The following is a 26,519-nucleotide window of genomic DNA, read 5'->3' as shown; positions in this document are numbered from 1 at the left end:
TTCTATGACCATCAATTTGGGTAAATACATTGAAAAGGATTGAACGCAGACATGTATACATCATATACCGCATGCATGTTTATATTATTGAAAGAAAATTAATTAGTTTATATTAATTAATTAGAAATCTTAATTAGAACAGAAGAGTTCTGTTTCCTACAGCGTTGGGATTGGACGAAAAGTCAATAAGCATTCATACCCATAATTTATATTGTATACAAAGTGTATGGCGAAACTGTATGTCCAGGCATTTTCAGAAATAAACTTATTCCTGGAGAGGATCGTGGAAACCTTTATCCTGGTTCCATAAAGCGCAAGGCAAAACAATATTAATGGACGGACGCCAGTCCTCGGATCTCGCCGGAATCTCATTTTCATTACCGAAAAAGGGGTTGTTATACTGTACATTTATTGCCTTACTGCACCATCTAGCGAGAGACTGGAGTTGCTTCAGAATAATCATGAACGTGTACCGTATGACTTTACTAAGCGATCAAAACATTCAACTACAACATTTACACATTTAATTTAAAATCGATCAATCAAATAGGGCCAATTAATAAAAGGTGTAGATATAAAACAATACCAAAATGCATTAGGTAACTAGACAAGTATCACCGTTCAAAAATGGAAAAGGTCATTAAGATTGCTCACAACGGATGGTCTCTCGTACTCAGAACGTTTATTTAGCGTTAAACCCCCGTTTTTGCATGATACTATTACTATACTAACAGTGAAGGCAAATAATTAGGCCTAATCTATGAAAGTACAAAAAAGGTTGCATACAACAATGCAACAAACTGAGCGCTTCTCTTTGACCTGACATAAAACATTTACGTTGTTTGATGTAACTCTACCTTTGTTAAAGACAGTCTCCATAATAATAACAACAACAAATGAAGCAAATACTTAACAGGATATTAAAAACTACCCATTAGTTCCAGAAGACCAGTATATTCAATCTTCGTTTCCACCGAAATCGCATCCATTTTCCAATCTACAGTTTGAAGCAGGCGACGGGGTCAATTTTGAAGCCAAATGACTCTTTAAAAGAAGTAAAACTGCTCTACGACAATCCTTACAGCTCCACTACAGAAGTCCGCGGTAATTTTCAAAGCGCAGACTCACCCGGTCATGTGCCGGAAGAGCAGATCTCCTTGGAAACGACTTCAACAAAACCCTGGTTTCTGCTGTTCATGTGTCTGAAAATGGAGGAGTTTGAGTTTGTTAACTACGATGCTCCTCGATTACGGTTTGAACTTGACCAAGAGAAGCAGATGAAGTGAGTTGCTTTTCCAGAGCTCGTTGCATTAAGATGTAAATTAAAATTAAGATGAGCAATTCGGGTATCGTTTCATTGCAAACTCACCGTTGAGAGTTTTTCGTCCATCACTTCTGAGTGTTCGCAAAATGCCATGTCCTTTTCAGATTACAGATTAAATGATGCAACACTGTATTTTCCTGGACGTAACTGTTGTGTATAACCAATTATATAAATAGGCAAGGAATAAATTAAAAAAGAGACTACGAATCCAAATAGAGTTCAGTTGGACATGATGGATTTCTCGGGCACTGTAGTGAAGTTTCAGTTATGACATTCTCTGTGTAAAACTCGGTAGTGATCGATCATCACTTACAGCCCTGATCCTGAATGAATGATCGAATTGTTTTAGTCGAAGCTACGGTTTACCCAGAAAACTTAAAAACGCAGCTATAATATTATTTAAACACGACAGCGCAAATAACCACCATATGCAAAGTAACCCGCTGTAATTTCCTTGAATTTTTGGAATTCAGGGAAATGCTAGAAGAATCAGTTTCTGAACTTAGCACTACCGTGATGAACTTGGAGAAGAGACTGGCCTGTGTAGAAGACGAAGGTAATTTTCTGGATGATTTCCTCGTTAACAGACTTTTTTTTGTAATTCTTCACTGTGCAAAATCATAGTTCATCGTTCATCATTCATAAACTGAAGAAGTAAAATCTTAAAGTGCATCAAGTAAGACCGAACATTTACACAGATAAATAAAGAAGCAGAAGGTATTAAACAGCTTGTATCATGCTGGGTTTTATTTTAGTATCAGTGCCACAATGCCACCCCTGTCTCAATAATGAAACACCCTTTGTTCCTTGACACTGTATAAATTTACACATTTCCTCCTGCATCAACACTTTTTTTTAATAAGCCATTCCATTTAAAGTTGGCAGGTGGGGTGATAATTAAGTGATGTGGAAGGAGATTTGTTTTTGGACAGTGGACTTTAGAAATGAACTGCAGACTTGTAAATGTACAAAAATAAAATTTTAACCTGGTAATATGACGCCTACTCAATAAATTATGCAAATTAAAGCAAGCCTTGCAAAGGAGACAATATGAGACATTATGTGAGGAAAGATGAAGACTTCATTTAATATGCATATTAGTAAATATACTGTACGCAGAGTCTCATAACTACTTCAATATTACTGTTTGTAAAAAGGAAGTAAAGGGTAGCAAACATGCAATAAAACTGAACTAAATGTTAAGTGCATCTCACCAAACCATGTTTCAAAGTTTGTTCATGTCGGTTTATTGATACTGCCCTCACTTTAAGCTTAACTAACACAAATTTACACATAGTGTACCTGTAAAGCTGACTGCTTGGAGTGGTCCAAGAGTTGGGTTACTACTGTTATCCACTCATACCCTTAGGAGTCTGTCATAGCATGTTTCTGCAGGGAACTGTTACTGAGCTGTTTGAGTTAATTGAGCAACTTTCACAAACTAAAAATAACAAATGTAAATTACAAAGCTAAATATATTGAACATGTAAAAGACTATAAAAAAGTAACTCATCTTTCAAACTTTGAAACATAGTCTCGCTCACATAAGGACCTCATTTTAAATCTGCGCTGAAGGATAGAACAAGATAGATATCAGGTGAATTGCTCATGGTAACCTGACACGCATCTCCAGAACAGCGGTTCCTAACCTTTACAAGTGTGCAGACATCTTTTGCCAAATATTTGCAAGCATTCGCAATGTACATGCCTTAAATTAGGTTCAATTCATATTCATCATCGCAACAAAATACATCTGTGAAGCATTGCAGTGCCTGTGTGTTAACATACATAGAGTGTTCCAAGTTAACGTATTGAGATGGTGGGTTTCTCTGACTTCATAAATAGAATGGCATGAGCTGTAGCTGAAAATCTGGTTCCAGATCCCATTTTCCTTTTCATTGACCCCCCCGCCTGTGTAGCTTCCTGGACCACCATACACCATACTGTAGGTTAGAAACTGCTGCTGCTCTAGATAAATCGGAAAAATCCCTATAACTTTTTGTTTTTTCTTTAACCCTTACATCCAGGAAATGAGTGGAAAACCAGACATGACACGCAGCAAGAGCTAAACAGGCAGCTCGAAAGGCAAATTGCTCTTCTGCAAGAGAAGCTGGAAGAGATACGGGATAATCCTGTCGGTGAGGAACAGACCGTTTTGTGGAATGGTCCACAAGGGCGGACCGGTGGCTCTGTGGCTAAGGATCTGCACCTGTGACTGGAAGGTTGCCGGTTCAAATCCCGCGGCCGGCAGAGGAATCCTACTCCGTTGGGCCCTTAACCCTAACTGCTCCAGGGGCGCCGTACAATGGCTCTGACCCCAAGCTTCTCTGTCTGTGTGTCTCCATGGAGAAAAGCTGGGGTATGTGAAAAGATGAATTCCTAATAGGGCTAATAAAGAAACATTAAAGCTATAAAGCCAGCTGGCACTCTCCAGGGGGCAGTTCTTCCTTAGCAGTGTTGTTTCACGACCCTATTGTCTCACTCATGTGGACAAATGAATGACATGAATAATTTGATACCTGTTCACACCCTGTGTTGTAGGTTACAACGTCTGATGATTACAACATGCTGTTGTTGAGTGGTCTACACTATGTAATGGATACAGATTTTTGTCATCCTTGTTTTAACCAAAAAAAAGCAAGAGGCTTAGGGGAGTGTTAAGAAGGAGGAAGTACAAAAACGGTGTAGATGAAGAGCACAAAGACAGCAAGGAATATGTTATAATACTGAAATGTATTCTAAGTTGCTGAAATAATAGGGGAACTTCCATTGCTTTGGTCACTGAACGCAGAAAGGACACACAAAAATTTTACAGAACTCTTAGTTTTAAATAAAATTTTGTCCTCGTATGATTGCATTGCATTTCTCAACTTAAACAGCTATTGGAAGTGTAATAGCAGTGGTTTATGATAACACTCATTAACTCATTGAGCCCCATTGTCCCAGGTAAATAAAGCCAGATAATAAAGGCTGGTATGGATGTTTGTTATATAATATGGCCAGCAGCCATATCACTCTGCAACTCACAGTTGGCAACTCACTAAAGCTCAGCAGGTGTGAGCCTGGTCAGTACCTGGATGGGAGACCTCCTGGGAAAAACTAAGGTTGCTGCTGAAAGAGGTGTTAGTGGGGCCAGCAGGGGGCGCTCACCCTGCGGTCCATGTGGGTCCTAATCCTCCAGTATAGTGACAGGGACACTATACTGAAAACAGGCGCCGTCCTTCGGATGAGACATAAAACCGAGGTCCTGACTCTCTGTGGTCATTAAAAATCCCAGTGCGTTTCTCGAAAAGAGTAGGGGTGTAACCCCGGCGTCCTGGCCAAATTTCCTATTGGCCCTTACCAATTATGGCCTCCTAATAATCCCCATCTTGAGTTGACTTCATTACTCTGCTCTCCTCCTCACTGATATGATGTGTGGTGAGCGTTCTGGTGCACTATGGCTGCCATAGCATCATCCAGGTGGATCATATCCAGCACTTAACAGGTGGAGGGGAGTCCCCATTACCTGTTAAGTGCTTTGAGTGGAGAATCCAGAAAAGTGCTATATAAGTGTAAGCAATTATTATTAAAGAGAGTTGCTGGCTTTAGGTGGGATTTTCTTTGCCTTCCGTACACCACTGTATGCCTTTGTAAGTCATCAGAGAACTGGGTTTGACTGTATTGCGTGTATTACCCCATCATGAAAAGATAACCAGACTGAGGAGTGCTCCCCAAATGTCTCACAGAAAAGATGAAATTGCAAAGACAATTGGCAATATTGAAGGAGAAATAGAACACTTGCTCTCATTTTGTGATTTGATTCTCAAATTAATCTCAAATTATTTTTTCTGCAGACAGGTTTTCCTCCATACGAACATACGATGAGATGCCCTTGGTGAGTATAATATTTTAAGTTGTAATACTGCAGTTCATATAGAGACTCTTTCTTCTAAAGTGTTTTTATATTTTAGAAAATAACTTATTCTGCTGTGTAAGCAGATGTAATAAATTCAGTGGTTTCGGTTATTCCTTCACCAGGAGAACAAGATACATAATTCTATTGAATAAATTGTGAAAAAGAATAAAGAAATATGTAGTGGGATTTATATTTTTAGTTTTCTTTGCATCAGTAAGTCAGACATCATTTCAAACAAAAGTTCAGTTGCTCTTATGAAAGAGAAGAAAGAAATCAAAATGCACAGTACCTGTTGGTACATAAACTTTTATAACAAAACCAGGATGAGCATTTAAAGAGCTCTCACCTTAACTTTAGTACATCTTGATTTAAGTATCTAAGCATTTCAGCTGTATGGAAAAGGAAAAGCATTCTGCAAGCAAAAGTCATATAACCACTTTTTTCAGTATATAAATCCAATCAGCAGGGAAGATGATTTGGAAACTCGATAGGAATGTTCTGCAACAGGAGAGTATCCATATAAGACTATCTATATAAGACTTTTGCTTTTAATTTACAAGATATTTGGAATAGAGACAGTGTCCCTTAGAAAACCTAAGAAAGGAAACTGTATGTGACACGGTTGAGAATGCTCTGATAGGTATGTGAGATGATCAAGGTAGACAAAGTGAGTAGCGTTTACATCATCAGCCAGTGGAAAGTACAGGAGTGAAGACTCTTCATAATAATTCATAATTTTATAATAATTCCTTACATTTATATAGCGCTTTTCTGGACACTCCACTCAAAGCGCTTTACAGGTAATGGGGACTCCCGTCCACCACCACCAATGTATAGCACCCACCTGGATGATGCGACGGCAGCCATAGTGCGCCAGTATGCTCACTACACACCAGGTATCAGTTTTGAAGTGAACAGAGTGATTAAACCAATTCATAGATGGGGATTATTAGGAGGCCATAATTGCTAAAGATCAGGGAGAATTGTGGCCAGGACACCAGGGTAACACCCCTATTCTTTTTGAAAAATGCCCTGGGATTTTTGATGACCACAGAGAGTCAGGACCTCAGTTTTACATCTCATCTGAAGGATGGCGCTGTCCCCGTCACTATACTAGGGCATTAGGAACCACACAGACTGCAGGGTGAGCACCCTCTACTGGCCCCACTAATACCTCTTCCAGCAGCAACCTTAGTTTTTCCCAGGAGGTCTCCCATCCAGGTACAGACCAGGCTCACAGCAGCTGAGCTTCAGTAGGTTGTCAGTTGTGAGTTGCAGGTTGACATAGCTGATGGTATGGTCAAAGGAGACTGTTAGAAATGACCAGAATGGCACTACCGGGAAGAGGAAGACCAAATACAACATGGAGAGAGAGAGAGAAGGAGATGGAAGAAGATTCCTGTGACTGAAGATGGTGATGAGCCAGGATCTGCAAGAGTAACCCTCTTTAAACATAATAAATGAGGGAAAAAATCTAAAGCAACATTTAAGTTTGCTAAAAGAAGACTTCAAGAACTCTATATCCAATTTTATTTTCTCATCATTTCACAGATTAAGATAGGGTAACTTATAAATACATTTTTCCATCTAAAAATGCTACTCGACGTAAGAATATGTACAGTACATCATATTTTATTTCTACACCTACTGCCCACCTCCATCCCTTCTGTGTTCTATGAGTAAGGCTGCCATATTTCTTGGAAAAATTTAATCATTCTTCCCTCCCAAAGCTTAGCAGATTTGCAGACACCAGCAGTACAAAGCTGAACAAATTTTATTTTCAGTAACAGTCATTTAATGGTCAGTACAGCACAGTAATTTTAAATCTATCCTCGATGCAGAAAGCATCTGCTATTAAAAGTTAAGGAATTAAAGTCAGTTGGTTGCTGAGACAGCTGTGTGAAACAGACCGTTCAACTGAGGAATTAGAACTACACCGAAACCATAGTTGCAGAGATTTTAGAATGTCGAAGAAAGAAATCAAAAATCAGTTTTGATAGGCAGACACAAAGCATTAATAAATCATGCATATATCTTGTATGAAGTTTGTTGAGTACCATGAAGAAAACAAAGATATGCAAGTTAAAATTAACATATAGAACAGCTTTCCCTGGACAACCTACACAAACAGAAAACAGCCTGACAAATTGGAGGACTATTCTTGCTTGTTTATTTTCTAGTAGCTAACTGATGCTGTCTGATCAAGAAAGCACAACAGCACCTGTACTTCCTAAGATGGTTGAAGAAGCCCTAAGATATGTCCCCAGATCCTCACTAACTTTTACAGATGCACTACAGAAAGCACACTGACAGGTTGCATCAAAGTGTGGTATGGCAACTGCAGTATTGCTGACCGCAAAGCCCTACAGCGGGTGGTGAAAACTGCCCAGTCCATCACTGGGGTTGCTTTCCCATCCATACAGGACATTTATGACAGACGGTGCTTGAGGAAAGCTCTAAGCATCATCAAAGACCCCACACATCCCATCTACAGACTGTATGACCCTCTACCATCTGGAAAACAGTACCGGAGCATTCGGTCCCAGACTACCAGACTCAGAGACAGTTTTTACCCCCGCACTATCAAACTATTAAACTCCCACCTGTCACCTACGATCTGAACCTCACAGTGCCTTCTCTCTTACCAAAAACTCAAACACACATTGAAATCTACCTCTACTCACATGTCAAGAAGCTTACTCCCCATAATTTTCTATCATTTATTTCATTCTGTTGATGTATGATTTTGCACATTTGATGTTGTTTTGCACATTACCTGTTACCTGTTGTTGTTTTGCACATTTCCTGTTGTTGTTTTGCGCACTGCCTGTTGTCTCTGTCTTTCTTTTTTTATACAATTGTATTATTGTTTTTTGTACTACTTATCATCTGAGAGCTAGCTAAATAGCATTTCGTTATACCATATACCTGTATATGAGTATAATGACAATAAACTTGAACTTGAACTTGATAGAAGGATTTCGTCCTTCCATTATTCTGGAGGACCATAGGCTATCTGTTTCGACAACAGGACAGCATAGCATATTCAATACTGCTCCTTAGCCTCTTTATTTAAAAAACTGTCTCCTCTTCTCAGTCTTTAAGGGATGTCCTCCTAATGTCCACTTTCTATTTGATAGGTGTTTAATAATGCCAAAGAAATGCATTGGGTTGAATTTATCTTTCTGGCAGATATTTTACTACTTCACCTTTCTGCTTGACAGATTCTTTTCAGTCTAGGAAGCAAGAATTATATTTAGCAAGTATAGCAAAAATGCAAGGATTTGAAACAGATGAGAAGTGGGACCCAGCTAACCACTGGGTGGATGAGAAACCTTGATTATGAGATCTCATGCTTTATCATATGCGCTCAACACCAGTTTGTTGTCTCTCAATTTGCATTGATGAAAAAGGTGCAGCATAAACATGCTAGCCTTTCTTTGTTTTTGGCAGGGCGCACTGAAACAGCTGCTTAAGCAATTAGAAAATGACAAGAAGAGCCTCCAGAGCCAGCTTAAGGATTACATGCTTCGAACAGAGCAGGAAGCAAAGGTTTGCACAGTATCTTTATAATTGCAACAATGTGGAAAGTGGATAATTTGTCAGTAGAAATACTAGTAGTCGCAGATATAAGACACTAATCTTACTTCATTAGAGTAACAGTTTTAACTCTGGCTTTTGGTTTTCAGGCTTATCATAAGGCAAATGATGAGAGACGCACATACCTTGCAGAAATTTCACAGGTGGGAATTTGAAAGGATCTTTCTCATTTTTGTAGCCAAAGTTGTCAAGCAGGGCTGGCAAATTTAATTATGAGAATGCTGCAGTGCCATCTGGAGTTTCTTCTACTCAAGCTTCAGTTTGGCAAATTAGACATTTTGTTTGTTACTTGGTTAATTAAACTGCTTGTCAGGTTTGCAGTGCTTGATAAGTGGTACTCTGTTTTGAATTCCTTCATCTTTTGTGTGTATGAACACGTGTGTGAGTACATAATTACATTGATTATAATTGAAGCAGATAATTACATTGATTATAACTGAGTGCATATGTTCAAACATGAAACAAAGGACCCTGTGGCCCTGCAACAAGTTCTCATTACCTGGACACCAGTGAACTAAACAATGAATTTTGTCTTAGTAATTATTTAATTTGGGAAAATTCACTTCATTTTTATTCCCGATAACCGATTAGTGAAAGTTTAATAATGAATTGCATTGGGAAGCCCAGTGTGAAAGGTGGACCTAACCACATTTGCTTTAGAAATGTATCCTTGCTTTTTCTTGGATGTTTACATTTGTTCCTGATTTAAAACCAAGTAGACCAAAGTCAAACAGTTCTATCAAAGTTCTATCAATAAGAAATGCCTCCTTTATGGTCACACTCATACTGATTTGACATTAATCCTTTCACTTAACAGCTGTCTTACACAATCATTAATCTTTCTGATTTTGGGACACTTCATTGCATCTGTTACTGTGGATTAAAGTGCCTCAGTGAAGTAAAATCTGCAGACACTGGAATTTCTACTCAGCCATTGAACTAAAGGAGAATCAAGACTGATATTTGTGGTTGTTTGACTAACTAAGGTATCATGCAACTTTTCTGTGTGATAGCATACAGTCAACATGGCAAATCACAAGACCACTCTGTGCAGAGGGGCACTGCTTTCTTAATGTCTAATTTTGTCGTTCATTCTTAAAAAGAGAATAAAAGGCAGCCAAAGGTGAATGAAGAGTTCTGTCATCTTTGATGATCACATTCCTGTTCTTTTGTAAACGCTATATTCGTGTCTTTTCAGATTTCTGTTTCAGTTAGTTAAGGTGGATTAAAAGCATTACAAATTGAGTTAGATTCTAAAATATCGCCAATATGTTTGTTACATCCGTCTGATTTGGAATAGCCAAAATGAGCCCAACAGTCTGGAGGGAATGAGGAAGTGCAGGCAAACTCGCCTCCATTCGGACAACTGATAGGCACCACAGCGCCCTACAGATAATCCAGCTCTGATAAATAAAGACCTGCATCCCTCACCAACAGCACTACATGTCTGGGAGGCCTCAGGGGCTGTTGTATCCCAAGAGAGCCCTGGCCAACTAATCCCACACTCCCCTTGGCAGCGTTCAGCCAATTGCGTGCTGCAGCTTGGGGAATCCCAGTCATTATCGGATCACCAGTGGCAAGACTCAGGCTTGAACCCGTGATTCGAGAGCCCGGCCTTCGCTCAGGTGGTCACCCTGACTGGTCGAGTCCATTGTGAAGCCCAAAAGCGAACATACAGTACTGTAGATCCATTGTTTTAACAGTGTATGATCAGAGCAGGATATTGAATCAATTAAAACTTAAAAGAGAAAAAAAACAAATTGGGAAATTGTCCATAATATAATTATATGAAATCCTAAAGATAATAATATACTTACTAGATTTTTTAAACACTAGTAGTGGTTATGCTGAAGTCTTGTTCGTGACATTTTCTGTGTTGCATATCATTTTCTTTTCAAATAAAATACTGTTCATTATACTCTATGTCTGCAGCATATTCTGCTACATTGTTTTTCGATTTTTGAATGGGAGCAGATACATTTGTTTCCTCTAATTCTATCAGTGTTATTCCAGTTCATTGCAATGATTTGCTTATTTGTCCTTCTTCCTTTCAATATACTGTACATCTTTTTAGGTTAATTCTTATAAGTGCCATTACAATAACAAAAGAAAATCCATCGTGGAAACCAAGAAAAGAGGTTAAAAACATTCATAAGAGTTTACGTGGACAGCTGCACAGAAATACATCAGATTTTTCCTCCAATATATATAATTTTGTGCTGTAGCTCGGTGTCATTTAACAATTATGGGTATTGCAAGAGTAAGAAATGTATTTCAACTATATAATATTTTGTTTCAAAAATTAATATCTTTGTAATTCCTTAATTACTTTTGCAAGACCTTTATAAAGATGTAAGAAAACTTAATCCTGACTATGACCCAAACCAAAACTGTAACACTCCCTAACATTATTAATAACATTTTAAAAGGATGTCTGTTTGTAGGTAATTATAAAAGTGACCTAAAGTAATGTGTGTACTAACCAACAAAACTATAAAAAGTAATATTTAGCTGCATATGGCTAAAGACACCTATGTTGTGGTTATAAGACTCTGGGCCTTTGTTCAGGCATCTGCGGTGTTGGATTCAAGCAGAAAACAGCAGATGGTTCAGGCACACGGGACCATGGAAAATCAGCTTGTGAAGTATGGTACTTTTTCTGTGTTCAAAAATCAATAGGTGTATGCTTAGAATGTATTTTCGAATACTACTTATTGAAAATAAAACTGAAATTGCGCAAGACATCTAAATGGTACTGAATTAAAGACGAACCTTAATTCCATTCACAAATTTCAGTCATGGTACTTGATTGCTTTCCTGCTTACCAGTGGTGTCTTCAGTCTAACTACTGGAAAGCTGGTGTTTTTGTCATTTGAACTTGTAGTCCAAGCTAATTTAATTTGAAATTTGATGTGATGTGTGTGTAGATAGATTTTAACCTAGTCCAGACTATAAAACAGAGAAATGTCAGAGCACTGTAATTCTGCAGTCTTTTTAAAGCTCAAAACCTTTTGTGATGTTTTGAATGAATCTTGGGTCCCTAAAAAGATGCACTTTAGTATTATTAAACAAGTGCCTAAATGATCTAAATATAGATTGCCACCTGTTACCTTTTTACCTATTTGAGATATTTTCTTTATAATGTGACAAAATTGCAAATGATAAATTAATACTCATTTTAAATTTACAATAAATGATTTTATTGTATCAGTATTGAAATATACTAGGAAATATGCACAGCTACAAGCCTTCTGTACAGCTATACAGAGATCTAATGCATTTTAAACCTGATAGCATTAGAAAGAGTGCTGTCTGAGTTCATTACATTGTCTGGCTCTCTGGCAGGAATAATGTAATGTTATGAAAGATGATTCTGTATTTGGATTGTTTCTGTAAATTTTATTTAATGCATGTAATGATCAGAGATTTCAAGGGCATAATTTAAGCAGAGATGCATCCCTTCAGGAAGCACTCCAAATCTGATTTCATGCTTTCCTGCAGTGTTCTTCAAGCTGTTTTATTAGCGCAATGTATTACATTTGAAACCAAAATACTGCAATACACATAAAAGGAATACTATTGTAATATACCACTGCTATAAATATATTTATACTCTATATGTAGAAATCATTCTACTTTTGTACAATATGTCAATGTCAATTTCATTTGTTTAATTTCATTTTTTAAAATTAGGATGCACTCCTCTTTTTTCTTTTCTTCATGGTTGTTGAGGTACAAAGATGTAAGTAAAACATCATACCTGCTTTTCTTTTACTCTTTTCGCTATTTATGCAGAGGCAGCTACAACTTGCTGAGCACAAACAAAGATTCCGAGAGAGGACCCATAAGGAAGACGGCCACCATAAGTCGACTACCAAAGATAAAACGCTGATTAAAAAAAACAGTTCTTATGCACAACAGGACAGGGCAATGTAGTCAGATATGTTAGAATTATTTTCTGCATTTGTATCAAAGATGTATTTCTTTACGCTGTTATTTCCATAATGAAGAGACTTTATTTTTTTCTCGGATTCATTAACATTATTGGGTTGTAGTAATCATAATTACCCATCTTTTTTTTCTTTTTGTTACCACATCTACAATGTTTGTATTGCATAGAGAAGATTGAGGGATTTAGTGTCTGTCCTCTTAGGCACTTTCAGGAATCTTTTTTGACACTGCAACCATGTCACAGGAGAGAGCAGACTGATGCAGCTCTCACTATTAACATTGGAAGCTGCAGATGCCCAGGAGGTCACAGGGGTCACTGTCGCAGTGCTAACTCATGGGACACTGGCTGACTCAAACCCACCCAAGCCTGTTGGCACTTGTTCACTTGAGGGCCTCCAATTTCAGAACTTCAGTGATGACAACCAAGTCCACAAGCAGTAGTAATAGCTGTAAGTGGATGTCTCTGTTGAAAACTCAAACAGCCTTCCCCCTCTGTGAAGCATACACTAGATGGTGGATAATTCACAAATTAACTTATTGACTTAAATATGTATATATGAATCGAAACAAAACGTTTTATTTGTGTATGTTTTAAGAAAAATAAAGTATATATGCTTTGAATATGAAATATTTTTGCTTCATATTGATGTGACAAAACCTTGGAGTATGTCTTGACTGTAATATCACCTCATTAGTGATCGAGTTGATTGGGGACAGGTGATGAGGTGAGTTATCCAGTTGAATGTTTAGCCTGGTGAAAATCAGGAAACAAAAACACTTCAAGTGAACAATATCCCCTGCATGTCAAGATAACAATGCCTTTGTGTCATATGCAGACCGGAGCAACATCTCATTCTGATTCTCCAGTAGCAGAGAAAAATCCTCTTCATCGATGAATAAAGATTTCGTGTACACTATCTTTATAGACACTAGCAAATGTGGTGCAAATGTACACACTGATATGCTAATTGTGTATTCAACAGACCTACAGTATGCACTAGTGTGATGGTCAGGGCAGGATTGACTAGTCTCTAAAGAACACCTCTCATCATGTTGGATGGCAGCCTGACTGCATAATCAACTTAACACTGAAGTCCTGGGACCTCCCATGCTGTTCTTGTGCGCTCATTTTGATGTTCCAACAGGTCAACACGTGTACACATGATGCCTTTTTAACAACAGCTTACTTGCAAGTGGGAAAGTGAAATTGATAGAGTAGCTACAGTACCTTACTTTCCAGACTTGAGCATTTGTGCAATTTGCTCCAATGGGGCATCTAGGACAAGGTTATAGTTCTAGGTTCAGCTTTTGTAACTTCATATCTGAAAATACTGTGATGACTGAATCCCATGATATATTGGGTTTGAGTAACACATTTTATTTCTTCTCAATCTAGATTTGCATTTTGTTGGATTTATATCAATAGCAACATAAATACAACAACATCCAAATAGAGGGTATAACAGGCTTCATTCACTCTCCATCCCTCCTACCATATTTCCTCTCTAACCAACCTCAAGAGCTCCCCATTTTTTTAAACTATAGAACTCCACAATTCCAACACAAACAAAAGATCCCAAAACAAACATCCCAAATTACAGTCCCGTAACACTATAAAGCTGAATAAGATATAACTGTCCAAACAGGTGCAGAATGCCTTCTCACAGTATTAAAGGGTTTTTAGTTAATTTCATAGCAACATTTGAATAAATTGCCTCTCCTGAAAATTCAGGGTTGTCACATTTTTTTATCCAAGCCAAGGCAATTAAATATAGTTAGTACACTTACACTTGATAGTTAAAATAAGAAGTAATGGAACAAATAAAATACTTATATTGGTTGCTTTCATTTAGAATAATACATTTATACAGAAAATAGTGAGCTGTTGAAGTAAAAAGTCATTCTTGCAATTAAAAAATACAAAAATATAAAATTAAGCCTTTGACCTTCCAGGTTAATAAACCAACAGTTCTGTGTATGGTGTGACTGCAACTTTACAGGTTTATAAGATATTTTAGAGCATGCTTCTTTTATGTCTACAAAGATCAGTCTCAAACTACTAATTATGTCGCTGCAGAAAACAATTATGACACGACAGTTTCCAGCTGAGAATTGTGTTGCACAAGGCGTTTTCCAATTATGTCATTCGGAATTGACACAAAAACTGATTAATAAAAATTTCTCTGTCGTGCAAAGATTCTTTTCTACACTTGCATCTGCATTTCCACGCGGCAAAATGTCTTCGGCATGCGAGTTAGAACACGATCCTTCTAACAAAGTAAGGCCAGGAGGAGTTGCTGACTTTTCACGTGTTTTCCTTCCATCCGATTTAATTAAGCACTTTTTAATTTAAGGCTGTTTTTCTTTTTTTATAGGGTGCCGTGCATTTGATATGCGGTGAAAGATTTGCTTTGTTTTCCATAAATTTCAACAGACTGGCTGTGGTCTATAATCACAGATGCTGAGGAAAACGTTATTCTTTCTAGTGTTTTCAGGGCAAAACCGCTAAATCCTTGCAATCTAGCTTTATAGTGTTGTTAAGTTTAGCTTGAAAATAAACGGTAAATAGTGTGTTATTATAACTTCATTCCGGTTACACACCAAATAAATAATTTTGAGTTGGTTATGTCTAAGCTAAGTAAACCTGTAACAATTGTATTACAGTATTGTTTGCAGCACTTTACGTCAAATTAACAGTAGCTTCAGCATTACAGCGTTGTTTTATCGAGAGGGCGACAAATACTGTACCTTACTGGAATGTGCGTGTGTGTATATTCGTATGAGCTTAACATGCAGAAGTTACTGGAATGTGTTAAAGTTGATCTGAAAATGCAAATATAAATTGCTGAGGTATAGAAAGCATGGAAATGGACGAACAGTATTTTAAACCAATGCACTTGTAATAGTTATTGTATTTCCCCCATTCAGCTACACTGATGTATGGCGTGTTGTCATTTTGTGGGTCTGCGAGACCGATTGATTTGGTGGATGGTGTGAAGGGCATTTGGTTAACCTCTCTTCTCACAGTACTGTGCTTGATGCTCGTCATGCAACCCATCCGATATTTTTTAAGAGTTGTCGTTTCCTTAGCCGTCCTAGACTGTTAACCGGCAACGGCACTTTGGTGCGAACTTCTGTAATGTTTCACCACCAGTAATAGCCAAGTCAGATTTAATCTTTGTTGTGAAGTAATCACTACCCACGACAGTACTTGTTGAGAGAATCCCTGTATTAAAAAAAAAAGTGCAGTTTGAAAACTGGGGACCTGTCAAACTTTCTATGCAGCTGGAATAGAAGATGGGCCATGTTACTCAACCCTTTAAACTATTTGTTTAGTGTTTTTTATATTGGGTTTTTTTTCCCATTCCAATGGATCCCAAAATCTTATCCAAAAGAATATCCTTTATTCCCCAGTGAAGTAGAGGGTTCTCTACCTCATCTTAACTGGTGGTGATCTGATTCACAGTAAAAAATTAACAGCTGTAGGATTAGGCTTACCCAATAAGGTACTTGGGATATCATCCCTACTCTTAAAAACAATGCCATAGGACCTTTTAATGGCCAGATAATTGGGACTTTAGTTCAGCATCTCATCTGAAGGACAGCACTTCTTACAGAACAAAGTGCCAGGTCAACATACTGGGACTTTTGATTTTGGAAAATTCTAATCCAGAGGGAGGCAGAAAGTGGTTTGACAGGGGGGGAAAAAAAAACAATTTAATGTGATACATTTTACGATGATCCAAGTTGGATGTATCCTCTGAAATGCTGAATAATTCAGCAGCCTAAAACAACTGCCTTATTTGAATACTTTTTATCCCATGTGTGACTGCCTTTCTGATGTCCAAATTAATGACCAAATGAATTACCCTTCAAATTCTGTGTGACTTGATATTTGTACTGGACAGCAGGGGCTTATATGATCATTAGCACCATATGTACACCCTATTGGCCAAACATTGGATGAATGTCCTGTTTTGAGATCTTTAAGATATGAAATCTCTTCCAGAAAGATTTCAGCGCCTTGCTGATTGGTGATGAAGATGCGGTTGACGTGACTACTGCTCTTCTTCATCACACCCTTCTGAGGTTTGGCAGTGCTACTATCATGAAGAGCCCGCTGCAGACTGCCACAGCACTCCTAGATATTTACAGCTTCCACTTCATGTTCGTGCACCTGAGCTCGACGCAGCCTCTGTCGGATCTGAAAAGTCTCCAGGTTATTAGGTAAAAAAAAGATCCTGTACAAAATAAGAAAATGAATATGTGTGAGGGAAGTAGATTGGAGCCATATGTTACTCACAGGGAAACTAACAAGTGCATGTGCTATAAATTCACCCGTTAAAACATTTAAAAGAAACATCAGCCAGCTGTCTTTCACATTTGACATAAAAACTAATATATATCTCGCTTTGATTATGCAGCCTATTTTTTTCACCTCCTTGTTGGTTCATATTATTTTCACGCTGTCGCTGACAGCATGAATCTGATATCTTTTAATTATTAATCTGAAGCATCACCAGATGTATAAACCGATGCTGTCATGCCTTGAGGTACCGTATGCTATAGAGAAGGTTCAGATGGGTCACAGTTTTCAACAGTTTTCAGTTAACAAGATCGGGATGGAAATAAATGAAGAAATACAGTAAAGCATTTGTGAATACATCGTTTTTGGGTCTAAATTAAGGAGGTTCCATGTGATGAACTGTGGTGTATAAATGCCCAAAATAAACACTAATAGTTCACCACTTCCCTAGAAATGTTTTTTTTTTCTTACACATTTGGATTGGTGTCAAAATCTGAAGCTTTGCAAACTTTTTAAATAAGTACTTTTATAATCTCATTATTTTAATACAGTGTTAATTATAAAAAGTGAGAAAAAGAATACAGTGTGATTAAAATAGGAAGGAATCAAAGTGCTTCTTGTTTCTTGTTTCCAATAGGAACAACCAAAGTAAGAGGTCAGAGAAAGTAATCTGTATTGTAATTATTCCAGAGATACACTTTGGTAGGTATGCATTGAGTAATGTTTTTTCTGAACCTTGTTGATAAGATGACAAGCTACTGTATAACTGAGCTCTTTTCCAGAAAAGGACCTCATAGGCAGTGTTGCAGACTTTATCTTCACCAAGCCATTGACGCTGCATAATATAGAGATGGTTCTTAAAGGATGTGACTTAATGTGTCAGAGAAGTAAGTATTAATGTAACCATCCTGCAGTGTTGTTTCCTGAGCACAATGGTTTTGAAACAAGAAGCAAAATGACTTCTGAATGACTTGCAGTTGTTATTACACTTAACCTTTAAAAATTGGTGCTGCTTCCAAACACTAGAATCTTGCAAGAACCTTTACTGTGAAACACATAGCAGAGGGAACAAGTGAAAACTATGGGGAAGAGCATTTAAAAGCGAGAACAGGGGGCACTTCTTTAACCCAAGGGTAGCAGCAGTATGGAACAAGCTTCCCAACCATGTTGTTGAGTCCAATATCCTTTCCTTCAAGAAACTGCTGAGATACTTGGAGCAATTAACTACTAATTACTAAAAGGACAAGATAGTCAAATAGCCTTCTTTCATTTGTAACCTTTATGTTTTTATTCATAATTCACATCACGGTGTGGAAATTTGTGTTCTTACAGAACGCTTACTCATTTTACTACCATTTTCACCTTAATTGGTAGAAGTATACTGTACAACAGACTCAATAAGCCAAATATTCTTTGTATATGCAGATTCTTTGTATAAGTGTATGTTACAGTAAGATCACAACTCCATGGTAGTATCCCTCAATATTTAATAAGGGATTTCACATATTTGCTGAGATACAGTGTACTGTATATACAGTATGTACAGTGCATGGTTTTCATGGACTCATTTCATGGAAACATTAAAGGCTTTCTTGAAGTATTATGGCTTGAAATTCTTAGTCGCACATAATAACTGAATGTTCAGAATTATAGAGGGGTTGCCTCAGCAAAGTTGTGTGTGATCAAAAACATGTTCTCTCTCCAACAGACAAGAAAGACAGTAACTCCAATCCAAACCCAGGTTCAGATGTGTGGGCTGTACAGAAACGACAGGAACCTGCCAACTCTCAGTGGGACTTAGGGCCCTCCATCCCAAAAAGGCTTGTTTTTAATTTTTGTAATTCATCATTTTTGTTGTCTGCTAAAGAAACAATCATTTATGGTATTTGATGGGAGAGGTGACCTAATGCTGTGCTTACTGTGTGTGGGTCTACCACCAGACATACTAAGTTTTTTGTATAATACTTATGTACTGTACAGGTACATGATACTCTTTTGTAAATCCCAACCATGTTTGTAAAGAAACTTCCATATGTCTGGGATAGGATAGCTGCATTCAGTTTTCTTATGACACAGTTTCAGTTTTTTCCAGTATTGCTTTTTCTTTTGCCTTTGTTTGCTAGAGTTACTGTACTTAACAGTTGGAACTTACGAACCCTTTTTTCTATGCATATTGATTGAGCCACTGGTTATTGCTTGGACACACTCATTTTTAAAGCACTATAAGAAAATTGAAGTTTTGGCTCTGCTTGCTATAGGGACAGGCAATTCATTTATGATTAATGGCTTTGTCTAGGGGAACAATCTGATTCTGTTTAAAGCCTGGCATACCTGGCCTGCACAGAATGTGTAATCGACTGACCTGAGAACTTAGCCAAGTAGTCACTTATTTAGTCAGAAATCAGGCTTTTTTAACTCTTTCCTTTCTGGAATTTGGCAAAACAGAAAACATTATCTGCTGAATTCAGCAGTGTTGGATTACAGACTTGTTTTGACGAGCTTGACTCTTGACTTTAAAATAATGTAGCATGAGAAATAGCATTGTATTAATTGAACATTAAAAAGGAAAGCTACACAAAATGTAATGTAATAGACTAACACTAAGAATATTGTCTACTAAGGTCTGAAATGCTTCTTGAATATGATTGAATAAATTAACATAGTGAAACAAAAGACGCCATGCACAATACATTATGGGGAAACCTCAGAAAAAATAAAAATACAATACATCAAATTGAGCAGTGATTGTGTTTCAGAAGAAAGAGTTAAGCAGAAGGTCATTGTGATCGTCTGTAGTGCAGAGTATCAGAGTAGTGCTATAATAGCTATTTATAGCGTTCAAGAGAGAAATACACTTAAAGCATATTTAGTGCGTGACGGAAAAGATATTGAAGACCGCAATTGTTTACAAGACCAATCCAAAAGGCCTATCCCCTTACTGTCTTAACTGTATCATGTGCACTAATTATTCTCCACCTGAAAATTTACAACCTGCTGTATGCGTTTAAGGCAAGATGATGCATATTAGTGAAGTAAAGAGGTGCAATCAAGGGCTAGGCTTTTATGAAGAATCCTAAATTACTTGCACACAGTAAACCTCTAATACTCTGATAGTTGACGAGGAGTCATAGCACCTTTTTCTGAAGTAAGAACTAACATTGTGCGGTGTTTTCATTATGTGGATTTTAATAAAAATACAAGAAAAAGTGGACCTAATACAGTATTGAGGAAATTAAAATATAATTATTTTCAAATGATCCTTTCTCGCAAGCAGCTGAGTCTTGCACACTTTTATTTTTTAAAGAGCACCTAGAAGCACACAGAGTTGTGCCTCAGAATATATTTCAGATGATTCTCATTACTTTGTGACTACTGGCTGCTCTGAAAGGAATTTAACATTAAGAGCTTACTTTTGGATTTTGCATTAGTTCATCTGCATTTCCAATTCATACAGTACCTCACAGTTGTGCTACCTGTATAAGATTTTAAGACTATAGCTTAAGGTTTGATCGGCACAGAGAACCAAGCATCCACTGCTCTTATAGTGAGAACCCTTCCCAGGGCATATATGGAAAAACCTTATCCTACTATAGTACTGTTTTAATTATTTGATTTAAAGATTTTCAAATTATGGACAAGATTTTGGCAGCTCCTTTGGTATTGGGTCAGTCTTGCGATAAATAGTGTTTTTAGGGATATCCACTTAGATTTTTGGGGGAGGCAAAATAAATGCCTCAAAATTTGAACTATACAAAAGAAACCTTGTAAGGACTGCCAGTTCCTTAATAATAGCATATTACCTGTTAATGGTGTTTCAGTCTTTGTTTTTTCTTTCCAGTGATGCGTTAAGCTTAGAGCCCCCTGACCAGCCTGATACCAGTGAAGCTCAGTCTCTGTCCAGTTCATCATCTCAGAAGACCAGTTGTACAAATGAGGCTTTTCTTCATTCCAGGAAGGAACAGAAAAGAAGGTAAAGGCCTAATGTAGCAGGACATGATACAAGTGTTGCTAGACACAGGCAACCTAATGGACCCTAGAGAATTGTCCTCCCCTGTTCATGTGAGCCAAAGAAATGGAAAGAAAAATCTTAATTTTTAATATGCTGTCAATCAATTTTTATAATGGATATGACTTTGAATGGCATTAAAAATATAAAATCTTGATTGGGAAAGGCTATATTTTCAATATCTGTAAATGATGCAAAACATTTATATCGATGTATACATACAATAGGTAACTCTAAATTCTAAAAAAGGCCTTTGAAATCAAACTATTGATTTACCTTTTTGTCAGCTGAAGACTGTCTTTAATGTACAAGTTGAAATATTTGGACATATTTAATATACTATTATTAGCTAGTGTTGCAGGTTTTATTTTCTAATGTATTATAGCCAGTGTTTTTTTTTTTTATTCAGTGATATCACTGTGGGACTAAAACTATTAATGCCTTTGTTCTCCCTTTGGAAAGGTTACAGATTAAAAAGTGCTGTAACCATCTGCGTGACCTGCTGCCATTTTTGACAAAGAAGCGGGTTGACACGGCTTCTGTCCTTGAAATGACTGTCAAGTACATTAAGTACCTTCAGTGCCGGGTGCCAGAAGAAACTTTGTCAAAGGTAGCGAGTTATTTCTCTAGGTGGTAACTCTTTGATCATTGACCTGCATTGAAGTTTGTGATGTAATTATGCAGTTAACTAAGGTGTTAGACAGACTGGATCATTTCATGGAAACATTTAATCAGAGTATTTATTTAATAGACTGAGAATGTGATTATTGTGTGTACAACAGAATTGCACATATTTAGCTTATTGAAAATGCACTATAATACACACAGGTTTCCATGGTTAAACAGCCTGGCAAGCATACAGTATAACAATCAAAATGGATACTTGTCTGACTCCTTTCATTCTCACAGCCGTTAAATGCTTGACTGTTGTTTTGCCATGATTTTACCATACATTTGAGTTCCATAGATCCTTATAATTTGTAAATGATCTATGTCTATATTTAGGTATGGAGCTGCGTCAGCATGCGTAGGCTGCAAAGGAACAAGTAATAGGTTCTTTCCATGCTGAAAAGAGACGAAAGGAAACGCAACGTTTTGAAACGTTGCGTTTTCTTTCTTCTCTTTTCAGCATGGACTAAACCTATTACTTGTTCCTAGTTCTATATTTATTCATTTTTTATTTTACAATTTGCTTTATCATGTTTTGATTTACCATGGTGAATCTTTATAAAGGGAAGAACGTGTCAGGGCTATACGCTCAACTCAAGGTTTTCGTGGAGTTTGAAAACATGAATACCTAAAGAATTGAAGATACATGTGTGAGAAAGAAACTAAAGCCTTGCAATGGACTGGGATCAGTGGCATTTAGATAACAAATGGAAAAAGACATTTCACTTTTCTTTTTCATGTTTCAGGTTATTAAAGCCCTGGAAGAAAAGATAATGAGGCAATGGTATAAACCAGTGAAATTGCCCACAAAAAGGTACTTTTTCTTTTGTTTCAACAATTCATGGACTATAAGATTACATTTATGTACTGGAAAACACATTTTTTTTTCCCACTGTTAAGGGAATGTATTACCAGTATACCCGTTATTGTATACTTGTTCTTGTATGACTGATTAACAATTTTTGACCTAACCATGATCATTCTGAATTGTTTGAAACTGCATTATTTCCAAGTACAGGTCATCCTTTAAAATTTTAAATTGCATAGAATGATTGAGGTAGTTTTTAGAAACTTACTGGTATCTGTTCCATCCTGACATTTTCTGGTGGACAATACAATAAATGGAATTAATTTAGTTTTCTTAACTTATTACATTTCCAATTTTCTTCTTTCAGGAAATATATAAAGAAGACGAATCAGACTTCAGAGCCTGCCCTAGCCACTGAAAAGCAGATTGATGAAGACCTGATAGATAGTATGTAGCATCTTCTTTCTGCATATTTTATAATGTCAAAACGTTTTTAAATATCTCTGCTTCTTTGGTCAATTATTTTTTTTTTATGTGAGAATTCACATCGTAGACCTGTTGTAAATTAGACATCCTGTGTTTTGGAAGCTGCTGCGATTTATTTTTAACATTATGGTGTTATATTAATACATTGTACTGAATAAGGTTAGGAAATAATTGCTTATGATTAGGATTACCCTTCAGTTATCACAGGAACAGATATTCTTTCTTTAAATGAATAGAAGATTCTAGTAATTTATTTTCATATAGTAGGGGTGTTAACCTCAGGGTCCTGGCTAAATTCCACTTTGAGTATACAAAATATGCCCTCTGTTAATCTAATCTCTAATCTCTGATCTTATGGGGCTATGGCACAAGATATCCTGGCATTTCAAAGAACATTCTCTGGTGTCCTTGAAGAAATTGCCAGATGGGGTCCATGGATCAATTAGTTACTAACTACCAAACAGGCTGATTGCGTTGAATGGGCCTCTTCTGACTTTTACTGTTGCTGCTATTCTGTTGTTTAGTTGTGCCTCTTTTTTTATTTTGCAGATTTCATTGCAGCTAATGTTTTGGGCAGATGCATTCAGCCTGCGTTGCAAAAACCATCCAATCCTTGTGTGTCCATTTACCCGCCTGTTGCCCCAGTCATGGTTTCCAGCTCCAGCTCTTGCACAGCTGTTTCACAAGAAGGCTTTCCAACCCATCAGCCACCTGGGATGTTTATGGCTTCAGACCCATCTTTATCCTATTTACCAAGCTTCAGTTCCGGCACAAATTTGCATAACCCTTACACACTGGAGCAGAGTTCTGGACCTGGAGTCCCCCAGTCTTCTTACTGGCCCGTTGAGTACCCTCTGGGCTGCTATGAGAACTCAGGTCTCCCCTTCGCCAATGACAGCATGGCTGTTTATACTCCACAACCTTCTCTCACGGAGTCCACAGGGCCTCCTCAGCCTTACAGATTCCAGCTTCTGGCCATAAATTCCAGCAGTCAGCAGCCAGCCGGGAGCACAGGCATGAGTCCTTTTCAACAGTACTGCAATGGAGCCACGGTAAGTCAGTCACAGACAAAACCCCATCAGTGACTTCTGCCTTCTTCCTTGTTGCATGTTGCATTAGTTGCATTTGGTTTGTTAAAGTTAAAGTGAAAATGAATACTGTTTGTGAAAAATGTTAGGAAAACCAAATAACTTAGTGCCTCTGGAAACCTGCATCAAGCATTGAACTCCTTTTGATAAGAACAGGGCATGAATCACACATGGTGCATGAAATACTTGTAGCCTTAGCTGTGGTGAGGGTAATGGTCAGTGGGACGAAACTGCACATTTCCCCAGGCTTCAGGAGGATTGAGAATTGATGGAAGGCATGCGCTTCAAGTCAACCCCACTTTTCCTTTGCCACACTTTATAACCCGATCAGTATTAAGATGAAAAAAATCTGGATTAAGGCAAAAAAAGACAAAAAAAAGTAATGCAGGAACATATTGTATTTCAAGAAGCTGCTGAAAGCCTGAGCAGTTAGTTCAGTCATGGACTGAAGTTGGCACACTTCACAGATCATGGGACATGCAGTGTCTGGATGTGGAACTAACTTCAGGACATGGGTTTTCATTTTTTTGGACGTTTAAGTGAGAATTTCCCCCACAGTTACATTTTCTCATTTTCTCAGTGGTAAGGAAAATCTCAAAGCATTTTGAAGCTTGAACAAAACAATGGTTTAGTTTTCATTCATTTAGGTACTTTTGTAGTGGTTAATGATTAATTCAACATGTCACTACACAAGTAAAACAAATGAAGGATATAAGACCCTTAACAGATTGTAGAGCAAATGTAATAGCTTCCTCTTCATTGTAAATTAAGAAGTAATTGCTCATGGTAGTATGACATTATTTTAGTCCCATATCAAAAGTAATGCTATCTATACAGTAGCTACGTGTCATTTCTGACCTGTTGAATTTGTCATTCGTTATTAAGTCTCCATGGAATTCCCAGGGCCATGTACAGTATGCATACTGTAAGGTAGTTACAATTATTTTTTAAGTTAATTAAAGGTAAAAGTAAAAAAAAAACATTTGTGGAATGACATGGCTTAAGATTGAAGTCATGGTGTTGTTAACTCAGAATGGCTGTTTCTCAGCTGTGATGATATGAGTTTTTATTTTAAAATGAATCCATTTATATATACAGTATGGTTGATCATTAAGACTGATAACATTTTTACATGTATTATTTTGTACAGACTTTCCAGGACAACTGAAATTGGAAAGACGTGTTGAAGAGAGTAACTGGAAAAATAACCTGTAATCTAACTCGGAATGCCATTACAATACAATCTAGTTATATGGTATGGGAAAAACCTGTCCATACACTCTGCCATTTTATTTGTATTGTAACATTTTTGTTTATGTATCCTCTGCAGTAGGAAAAAAAGAAGAAATAGTACATTGTTAGTTTTCCAAATGAGACTTGTTGAAAAGCAGAACTCAAGATATGTGCTTATTCTCATTACTTATCTGTTTCTTCCTAGCTTTTATTATGTTTTTCCCTTTATTTATGAATTTTTATGTATTCATATATAGTATATGCAATGATTATTTAACATTTTGTATTAGGATGGTATGTTTTCGTTGCAATAAAATATAGCTGCAGTCAGCCATATGTTTACTCATACAAAAATTGGGTTTTGTCACTTTATTGTTCTTTTGCCTTTAAGGACCATTAAGTAAACTTATATTCTGGGCTCCAAGGTGGTGTGGCAGTTATCACTGCTGCCGTAAAGAACTCAATGAAGTTCTAAGTTTGATTCTGAGGCACCATCCTTGTGAGGTTTGCCTAGTGTCTCTGAATGTTCCAGTTTCATTTTGTCACTCATAGACATGCTGTATAAATTAATTGGGGGTGTTTAAGTTGTCCATGTGTGGGTCAGGTGGTGGACTAGTGTCCCATCAAGGCAGTAATTCTGCCTTATACCTAAATCTTCTTCTTGGACAGCACATTGTGACCCTTACCATAATTAAGCAGCTTTCTTTCTGAGATAGATGAATGGTCAGCATTGTACTAAGCAAGACTAGAGCTTTTTGTATTAAGTGTAGCTCCAGGAGGGGTGAGAAATTTATCAAAGAATACGGACAGATTTCTCTTTCAAAAATGAATATTTCCAATAAAAGTTGATTTCACTCTTCTGTACGATTTAGTCCTGCAATAATGATATGTACTTTAGGTCACATCTGTTTCAATCTTTATCTCCACTTTTAGTTACTTTAATCCAGATTGTCGCAATTACTACTACTGTACTGTATAAACTACTGTACAGTATCATTGTTTTTTTGTATACATAAAATAACTAATACAATCTGTTCAATCGGGACTTTTTTACTAGTGTTTGGGTTTCTGAAAAACACATTAGGAAGAATTGCACTGAACGAGTCTGGTTTCATAAGAGTGAATGGTTATTCACGAAGGCAGTATCTGG

At 37.2% G+C, this 26,519-nt stretch overlaps 2 protein-coding genes across 2 annotated transcripts; both read left to right on the top strand.

The window, feature by feature from the left end:
* Positions 1 to 1,126: 1,126 nt before the first annotated feature.
* ccdc169 (coiled-coil domain containing 169) lies at positions 1,127 to 13,401 on the top strand. Its single transcript, XM_088639465.1, has 8 exons — positions 1,127 to 1,282; positions 1,798 to 1,880; positions 3,352 to 3,462; positions 5,161 to 5,201; positions 8,676 to 8,774; positions 8,912 to 8,965; positions 11,391 to 11,467; positions 12,618 to 13,401. The coding sequence occupies exons 1-8, from the start codon at positions 1,197 to 1,199 to the stop codon at positions 12,712 to 12,714; spliced, it is 648 nt and encodes a 215-aa protein (XP_088495591.1). The 5' UTR covers positions 1,127 to 1,196; the 3' UTR covers positions 12,715 to 13,401.
* A 1,312-nt stretch (positions 13,402 to 14,713) lies between these two features.
* LOC148658366 (uncharacterized) lies at positions 14,714 to 25,723 on the top strand. Its single transcript, XM_088639460.1, has 11 exons — positions 14,714 to 15,051; positions 16,783 to 17,000; positions 17,717 to 17,781; positions 17,862 to 17,966; positions 18,788 to 18,899; positions 20,918 to 21,049; positions 21,548 to 21,695; positions 22,501 to 22,568; positions 22,930 to 23,009; positions 23,598 to 24,100; positions 25,287 to 25,723. The coding sequence occupies exons 1-11, from the start codon at positions 14,806 to 14,808 to the stop codon at positions 25,302 to 25,304; spliced, it is 1,695 nt and encodes a 564-aa protein (XP_088495586.1). The 5' UTR covers positions 14,714 to 14,805; the 3' UTR covers positions 25,305 to 25,723.
* The last annotated feature ends 796 nt before the right edge of the window (positions 25,724 to 26,519 follow it).

The sequence above is a fragment of the Lepisosteus platostomus genome, chromosome 7, assembly GCF_059453375.1.
Source record: "Lepisosteus platostomus isolate fLepPlt1 chromosome 7, fLepPlt1.hap1, whole genome shotgun sequence".
NCBI lineage: Eukaryota > Metazoa > Chordata > Actinopteri > Semionotiformes > Lepisosteidae > Lepisosteus > Lepisosteus platostomus.
This window is presented reverse-complemented; position numbering and strand designations above follow the sequence as displayed.

What these genes read in the sequence shown, in the direction of transcription:
- ccdc169 (XM_088639465.1), top strand. Translation starts at nt 1,197, where the DNA reads ATGTGTCTGAAAATGGAGGAGTTTGAGTTTGTTAACTACGATGCTCCT. An exon ending in GATACGGGATAATCCTGTCG is followed by an intron (nt 3,463 to 5,160) that starts GTGAGGAACAGA and finishes TTTTTTCTGCAG; the next exon opens with ACAGGTTTTCCTCCATACGA. An exon ending in CATACGATGAGATGCCCTTG is followed by an intron (nt 5,202 to 8,675) that starts GTGAGTATAATA and finishes TGTTTTTGGCAG; the next exon opens with GGCGCACTGAAACAGCTGCT.
- LOC148658366 (XM_088639460.1), top strand. Translation starts at nt 14,806, where the DNA reads ATGTCTACAAAGATCAGTCTCAAACTACTAATTATGTCGCTGCAGAAA. An exon ending in AAAAGTCTCCAGGTTATTAG is followed by an intron (nt 17,001 to 17,716) that starts GTAAAAAAAAGA and finishes TGTTTCCAATAG; the next exon opens with GAACAACCAAAGTAAGAGGT. An exon ending in GGGCCCTCCATCCCAAAAAG is followed by an intron (nt 18,900 to 20,917) that starts GCTTGTTTTTAA and finishes TTTTCTTTCCAG; the next exon opens with TGATGCGTTAAGCTTAGAGC.